This window comes from Pygoscelis adeliae, unplaced genomic scaffold (genome assembly GCF_000699105.1).
Source record: "Pygoscelis adeliae isolate BGI_AS28 unplaced genomic scaffold, ASM69910v1 Scaffold213, whole genome shotgun sequence".
Lineage (NCBI taxonomy): Eukaryota > Metazoa > Chordata > Aves > Sphenisciformes > Spheniscidae > Pygoscelis > Pygoscelis adeliae.
The window spans coordinates 1,407,350-1,415,714 of NW_008824410.1; the positions used below are offsets into that span (position 1 = coordinate 1,407,350).

General features: G+C 56.4%; 1 protein-coding gene across 1 annotated transcript in view; it reads right to left on the reverse strand.

Annotated features, from left to right (window-relative positions):
* Positions 1-8,243, reverse strand: part of NPHP4 (nephronophthisis 4) — a 162,621-nt gene extending 154,378 nt beyond the window's left edge. Inside the window, 9 exon segments of the mRNA XM_009320569.1 lie at positions 3-21; positions 2,125-2,251; positions 2,338-2,504; positions 3,036-3,172; positions 3,996-4,151; positions 4,429-4,493; positions 4,811-4,983; positions 7,388-7,519; positions 8,109-8,243. Of these exon segments, the coding sequence (XP_009318844.1) occupies positions 3-21; positions 2,125-2,251; positions 2,338-2,504; positions 3,036-3,172; positions 3,996-4,151; positions 4,429-4,493; positions 4,811-4,983; positions 7,388-7,519; positions 8,109-8,243 (1,111 nt within the window).
* Positions 8,244-8,365: the final 122 nt, after the last annotated feature.

An 8,365-nucleotide genomic window follows, 5' to 3' on the forward strand; every position in this document is an offset into this window, starting at 1 on the left:
GCTGGCGCTGCCGGGCAGGGCCTGGGGGAGAGCCGGGGGAGAGCGCGGTGAGCGCCGGGCACACCCACCTCGCCGCCGGGACAGGGCAGAGTGTGCTGCCAGACAGACAAGGGCTCTGATCTCCCCCCACGCCTTCCCGCACCCAGCTCCGGCGTCACAGAAACTGCTCCCCTTCAACCTGGTCTGGAGACATTCCGCTTTCCAGCACCTTATTTCTCTTTTCACACCCATTTTTCGCCCCCCCAGCGACCACACCTTTCTGCTCCCATCCCTTTGCAGGCTCTGAGGAACACCAGAAATGCTTCTCTGACGGAGAGGGACAGGTCGGTCCCAGGGAGGGGACCCAGGATCGCGAGACCTCTCAGTGAAAGAGCACTGAGCCGGCCTGCACGGTTTTGAGGTTTGCTTCCCTTCCCTCTGCCAGCAGCGCCGCAGGCAGAACCGGCGCCTTCCTACGTGCTTTCACCTCCTCAAGGCTGACCACAAACTCATGGCCACAGCTGCACACAGGTACAAATCCCACTTTCTCCCTGTAAACCCCGTACCACCCTTCCCACATGGGTACTCTTTGTTTTTTCTTGCACTCACCCCGTTTACCCAGCCCATCGCTGACATTATTCCCCTTCCTGCAGGCTGCGGCTGCAGTACGTCAGGCACCCGCGCTCCAGGTAATCGTACCTCATCCCTTCACCAAGTTACGCAAGCGACTACACCTCTAGATTATGGATCAGCATAATATAATGCTGATATAATATAAAAGCACAAAAATAACAGGGTTGATCCCTTGTATGTATTTAGCGCATGTAGGCTGAGACAAAGACACCAGCACCCAACCGAAGGGCCGTAACCCCCTCACTCAAGCAGCTGCATTAAGGGATCTATGTTTGACCCCCCATCCCTGGCAGACGGGAAAGGCAGCAGAAAGGCTTCCACTTACCCGGGCGTGTCCACAGCCTCCCCTTAAACCAAAGGAGAGGCGCAGAAGCAAGCCAAGTGGTTCCTACCAGTGCCCGCAATCACCCTCGCAGCCTGCTAATTATGGCACAGAGGACAAGGTGATCAGCTCGGCGAGTGGCTTTAGGATTAACCGCTCTGCTCAAGGACTGCGCCGCAGGAACCAGCTCCACTGCCGCCCCGGCCAGCACTCCTGGCACCCAGTACAGCCAAACAGATCTGCGTCTGGAGCCCCAAATCTCCGCGGGTCCTTGGGTTTCAGCTTTTTAAAGGAGTTGAACCCAACACACAATTTCTGACAGCAAGGCTCAGCTTCTCCTCCCCGCCTCAATACAAATCCCCCTGGCCTGGCACACGTGTCCCACTTTATAAATACCCATTTTCGCCCCAGCTTCACTCTGGACAGCTCTAACAAGAGAGGACACTTGCTGCATTTTCAATGAGCATCTTAGCAGGACAATTAGGGCCTCCTAACAAACCCATGGCCATCGATTCAGCCGCACTACGAGCTAATGGCTCCAACAGCAAAGGGTCTCCGGAGGGGACGACTGAATGGCTCGCTAAGCTGGGTTTAACCTGCAGAAAGGTTCAACTGAAATACATGTAAATGATCGGTAAGTAGGCATTAGCGAGCGTGCTCTCTGCAGTCAATACAGAGACTTCTCCTGGCTTTAAGGTCCGGAGAACATCAGGCTGAAGCTCCCAGAAAAACCTCAGCATTCAGGGAAAGAAAAAAAAAAAAGAAAAAAGAGGGGGAGGGACTAACTTCTTTTCAGCATAAATGCTAAATTCTGAAAGAAAAGCCTTTTTTAAATTAAAAAAAGCTGAGATTTTCCAAATTAGCTTGCCAGAACACTATGGGACTGCTGCAGGCTACATTTCTCCATATACAAATACACGGTGGAGAAATGTAACCACATATAATTAAAATGATTCAATAAGCCCATTTGCAGGATATTTTGCACAGCGCTGCGGAAAGCACCTGCACACTTTGCGGGGCCATTCGTTAGGCAGCGCAGCCGTGTGACGAGGAGCCGCTGCATCTTGGGGGTGCGGGACGGTGAAGTGGGGGCAAAGGATGGAGTTACTCAGCAGGGCTCGCTCCCCCAGCGGCAGATCTCCACTCTTTAATAAGGGACGGAGACGAGGTGCATGCACACTCAGCCCTACCTTCCCGTCGGCTCTCCCCGTGGCGCAGAAGACGTACTCCAGCTGGAAGCAGACCCCAAACGCTGGGTGAGGGACCATTTCGCTCAGGTGGATGCGGCTCCTCAGGACCAGGGCTTGACCTGCACCCCTGCACCAGGATGGAGAAGCGGCTGTGGGCAGCGCCCAAGGCAGGAGAAAAGCAGCACCGGTGGTGCCGGAGGGTCTCCCCCTTACCTGGCTCCGGAGCCCGGCATCCCCGGGTAGCCACCCCGCGCCACCTCTGCCTCCGGCACCAGCACGGCCACCTGTGGCACCTGGACGAAGCGCAGGCCATTGTGGACGCCGACATGCAGCCGTCGCTCCCGAACCACCACCCCACTGCCGTCCGGCGCAGCATTAGCCTGCAACAGGCAAGTTTTCCAGCTCAGGCAGCGAGGCGGCACGAGGTGGCTCAGCATCCCTCCCTGTGCCACCCGCCGCCAGGAAAATTCAGGCAACCCATCAGAAACTCAAAAAACCAGGACCCACCCCCCAGCAGCTGATGGATACTAAAATCTTTCATCTTTATGGCAGAGTTGGTGCAAATCTGGCAAATGAAGAAGGACTTGGCCAGCGGTCCTTACTGCGCACCAAGCGCTGCCGTTCCTAAAGAGACGTACTACGATGAGCACTGCATCTTATCTTTGGATTTTCCATAGCAGAGCAAACCCAAATTCTGCTTATTAGTGTCTGGATGTTCAAAACAAACCCAACACGGAGCATCTATGCGCTAATCCAGCAGTAAAGCAAAAGGCTTGCACAGCAAAAAAATCAGAGACTCCAAGTGAAACAGACAACATTTATCTGAACCATTCCGCTCTGCCCAAAAACAAAGCGCCGGCATTACTGCTCGCGCACTGTGCTTTTCCCTGCCATAACTGCATCAGCACTACCTTAAGTAAGCGATCGCTGTTCAGTAAGTCCAGCAGTTCTTCCTCAAATTCCTCCAAGGAAGGGTACAGCTGGACCGACAGCCTCTCCAGGTAGCAGGTGACCGGCTTCATCAGCCGGGGTTTCTGCAAGCAGTCACCTGAAAAGACAAGGTGGTGGCCACAAGTCACGCCACAGCTGGGGGGAAGGTCGCCAGGACCGCAGGGGCACCTGCTGCCGGACCTGAGCCGAAAGCAGCACCGGGGAGAGGTCGTGGTCATGTGTGGGATCCCCAGCTTCCCCGGCACATGCAGTGCAAGACACTGGCTCTCCCCTCTTTTGCTTTCGAGCAGTGGTCTCAGCAGCACCAGGGACTCGGCTGCTTTGCAGACCTTGCTCAGCTTTAACATTAACAGTTACAACCCCCAAAATGGTTAGCAGTAGGGTTTTCCAGGCGGTAAGCTGAAGAATAATTCAGCTGCAGAACTGAGAGTATTCTACCTTCTGAATCTTCAGATCACATAATTTTAATTGCAGCAGCTTGAACGGCAAGGCTGCTACCCACAGGGAAAGATTAACGAGGGCTGAGCATGCAGGAGCTCATCCCCCCCAAACCTGCCAGACCCCCAGCGATTCTGAGCCCCGCCACCGAGGACGACGACTTTAAACAAGTTGCAAGGGCTTCTCCTAAGGCTCCACTGAACGACTGTAATTAAACCAACCATCAGTTATCCCTAGCAGCTTCCCAGGAGCGAAGCAATTAACGGATGGGGAACAGACTGAAGTCATTTTGACCTCTTTAAGGCTGAGCTATGAATGCAAGGGCTGCCGCCCCACCGGCCCGCACAGGGGAGATGCTTTTGCCAAGGGGCAGCGCTGCAGAGAACCCGTCGGTGCTCCCAGAAGCCCCATACCAGTGCCCTGCCCGCAGCCTCCCCAGGGACCGGAGCGACACAGAGCAGAGAAAGAGAAGGAGCCCTTACTCGCATCTCCGCGCGCTGGCAGCAAGCCGGGAACGGTCTGCAGCCCAGACATCAGAAGGTTTTCAGGAAGGAGGTGAAATATCATCTCCAGGGGCTGGTAGGGCTTCAGGGCGTACTGCAGGTGGCTCTTCTCCATCACCGTCAGGTATTTGTTCTCTGAAGAAGAGAAAACATCCCGAAATGACCAAAACCGGGGGAGACAGCTTCACGGCACCACTGTTGAAGAAATCATTATCCACGAACACATGTGTTGGGAGCAAAGGAAAACCTGGGTTTGCCCAGCCAGGCTTTTCCCGTCTGGCAGTAAGGCACGTCCGCTTAGCACTACCAGGGCACAGACCACATGTCACATCGACCAGACACACACAGTACCCATTCGGATAGGAGAGGCCGCCAAGAAAGGAGCGAGACACGATGTCTTGCTGCTGCTTACTTTCCACAGGGTCCTGGAAGCGCGGGTGCAGTAAGGCGCGCGGCGTCCCGTGGTACAGCTTCAGTCTGAAAGCAAAGAGCACACGCGCAGTGGTCAGTAAATCCACCCTGAAGCACATCTGCACCTTCCACAGTGCCTCTGCTCAACAGTAAGAAACCACCTTCCTACTCTGTACCCGCGGTAAAAACCCTATCCTTTAGGGAAAGGACAGGCATCACGTACAAACCCATCGCTGCTTCCCCAGCAGTGAAGAATTCCAGGTTTCTAAATGCTGGCTCTGTTTCTGCAGCCCCAGGACCACCCTTCCTCCCCCCGAAGCAGCCGTGCATGTTGCCACCCCGATTCCCAGCATGCCCCATCACACGGCGGTGGGGGGACCTACACTCTGTCCTCAGCGGCCGGGTCCGTCGCCTCCGATCCCCTGCCAAAGAGGGGGATGAGTCCAAAGCCGCAGGAGACATGCTGAGAGCCCTCATCCCCTTTCCCAACCGTTGCCACCACTTCCACGACGGCAGCGATGCCGGGGTGGTTCAAGGAGGTGTGGAAGTAAACGGTCTGGGACGGGAAAGGAGAGAGAAAGGGTATTTCAGAGCTGGCGGCGGCAGCTGCAGGCAGAGCAATACCTGTCGCATTTGGACAGCCAGCGGCACAACCAGAATATCCACTGAAACTTCCAGACAGCAGCTCATGGCAAACGACCTCCGGTACCGCTCGGAAATCTCAACCTCCTTAAATCTCAAACATCATTAACTTTTTTTTTTTTTTCCTTTTTTTGTTGCTAACACCCATTTTCCAGAGTAACTCACAGGCTGCAGGCCCCGTAAGAGTGGGGCTTTGACACGCCCCTGACCTACAGCATTATAGCAAGCCCCGCACTGGGAAAGCCAAAGGAGCTGGAAACCCTGCTGCCGCGGGGAGGGGAGAGGGAGGTGGCCCGGACCTGGGGGCAGGAGGGGACAGGACACAGGTCACCTCCCCGGGACAGGATTTAAAGCTAGGTTAATCTTTCTATTAAAAACTCATTACCACGGTGTCCCAGGGAAAACGTTTACCGTAATCACAGGCTGTCAGGAAGGGATAACAGAGAGAGACATTACCGCATCAACCCAGGGAAATAAATCATTATTCTATTATCTTTTATTGCAAAACGTTGAAATAATGACCGCTGGCTGCAGACCGATGCCTCGCCTTGCAAAGACACAGAGAGCCCTTAAAGCAGATCCCTCGTAAAACCAGGCTTGCTGTTCCCCCTGCGAACGCTAACAACACTTTGCAACAGCTCGTTCCTCGCCCCTAAACCCTATGAGGATGATGCAGCACAGGGGTCACCTTGACCCGCCACACGCGCGGACCCCGTCCCCTGCCCACGCGCCTTCCTCCTCCGGTGAGGCTGGCGAGCGTGCAGGCAGCACGGACACGCAGAAGCCCAGCACGTGGCCTGCGCAGGCAGAGGATGCAATGCCCCCACACGCTGCCAGGTCCCGCGGCTCCTCCTGCGCGAGGAGCAGTGCCTTTCCTCCTCACCTTTCACAATGCGATTGCGCCTGTACCTCAACTCTTCGCAACATTAAACTGCTGAATAAAAAGAACATAAAAAGATCCCAGCGCTCAGCCGCGACGGCAGCCGGTCGCATCACGCCCACAGACAGCCTCTCCTCTGCCCTGTCGCCTTTGCAAGAGCCCGAGCACTGCGGCTGCACCGTGAGCGTGCAGGGCAGGCTGCAGGGGACAGGCAATGCAATTCAGCGACTGCAGAGAGGCTGTGAGATGCAGTCCCCTAACACCCCGAAGCTCCTGCCAGCTGCTCCCAGCCGCATGTCAAACACCCAGGAAGCCTGCAGAGGTAGGGATGGTGCTCGAAAAGGCAGCTCCACCCAGCGTCTGGCGAGGTGGGGGGCAGCGCCACGTTTTTCTCGCTGCGGGACTCTCTGCCATAGTTTTTTCTCCGTCCCTCTTCAAAATAGCAGAGTTCAGCCGGTGATTAAAACACTTGTGGAAGAAATGCACGCATCAACGCCCCTCAGATACCACTACCGATTTAAATAAATGAAGGAGCGCGGCTCTAATCAGTGCTACACTTCATCCGGAGCACAGAGCACCGGAGAAGGTGGAAACAAAAGTTTAATTAGAAAATGTGACATCTCGGCTGTCGTCCACGCTACGGGGCAGCAGGATCTCCCCAGTAAGGGGGCACCCCGGTTTGCCGGTATCAGCAGCGGATGGAAGTATGGCTTTGGAAGAGTTTGGTTCCCAGGTGGGGAGAGAAAAGTGCTGTGCCGGAGGGCGGGCGGCTGCTCCTTCCCTTCCTTCCCACTTGTGAAGAAACACTGCTCTCTGCCGCCAGCTCTGAACACAGCAGGCGGCACACAGCGGCACACCACCGCTCCCGCGCCGTCACCCAGCCCCGGAGGTAAGCCAAGACCCCAATTTCCCCGTTCCAATAAACTGTACGTAAGAGCTTAATAATTGGGCAGCGTCTGGGGTGCACCCTGGGCGAAGGATCGGGAAGCGCCGGAAGGGAAAAAGGTTTGCTGCTGCTGTTTGCCTGCGTGCAGGAGAACAAACTGCCACAGACAAGGCTCAGCAGCAGGCAGGCAGACCACGGGCCAGAGCCCACGCACGCTTGGGACTTGCTGCTTTAAAAGGCTCACGGCCGCAGCGTGCTGATGGCAGGCTCCCAGAGCTCTCTGAGCTCCGCTTCCACCAGACTGACGGGGTAAACCAGCACCAAAGGAGAGTGGCTCCAGGCTGAACTCGAGCAAAGACAGCCTTTCCCTTCGTGCATTAAAATCTTCCCTCCTCAGACTTGGCTCCTGCAGCTCCAGCCGCCTTCCCGTGGGATCGCTGCCAACCCCCCCGTCCCCAGCATCTCACCGCCCCTTCCCGGGGGGCTGCCGCCCCCCCAAACCCAGCCGGCAGGGACGCTCCCCTGCCCGCCCGCAGCCCCCCAGTACCCTACCTCGTTGAAAGCCGCCCTGGCCGGGCGCGGTGGAGCGGCGCGGGCAGCTCGCTGGCCGCTCCTCCATGTCCTCCCAAAGAAGTGGTGGTAGGTGGCGTCGAAAAGGGAGAGGCGCAGCTGGTACTCGGCTCCCTGCAAGGCACGACAGGACGGGAGGCGCCGGCGTTCGGGCCCGCTCAGGGGCACGCCAGCTCAGTGGCCCCAAACTGCAGAAAACACACTTCAGTGAGAGAGGACAAACAATTCCCATTTTTCTGATTGATGCCCAAATCGGGCACGCGGCCGCGTACAGCTTCGTGCATTGCTGGAGAACCTTTCTGAAAGCCAGAGGTTGAACAAGCAAAGCCGAAGTGGGAAAACTGAATATTAAGCATATAATAAAGGGGTAGCAGACTTTTAAAGTGCTACCCAGGTATTTTAAGACGCTTACCTAAATTAGAAATTAACAAAAATTAAATTAAAAATGAATTAAATGCTAACTCAGATTTGCAGGTAAAAACACATGGGATTGAGACACGGCTCCGATTTCTGTTTCCGAGAGATTTACAGTTAGTTCCCCCTCAAAACAAGTAACCTTGCTTCCAAAACCTCCGCCTTTATGGGCTCTGGCCCACGAACACAGCAAATCCCGGCGGCACCGTGGAACGGCGGCGGGCAGAAACCGAGGGCTCAGCAAGAAGACGCTGCTGGGCTCTCCTCCGCGGAGCCGGGTCCCCCCTACCTGGGTGAGGGCAGCCCCTTCCAGGCACTTCAGGACACAGCGGAAAGCCGTGGAGCCCGGCGGGCGAGTCCGTCTCCGCTGGCAGTGCGGAGGAAGGGCGAGGTTCTGCAGGAACACCCTCTCCCACTCGCTCATCTTCCTCCCCAGGAGGTCGCCTCTCCCTCCCGGCGTGGGCTAGGGCGAGCGCTCGGCTGGAAAACAGGCGGGGAAGGCGGGCTGCGGGGACGCGCTCCTGAGCCGCACCCACGGGCGACCCC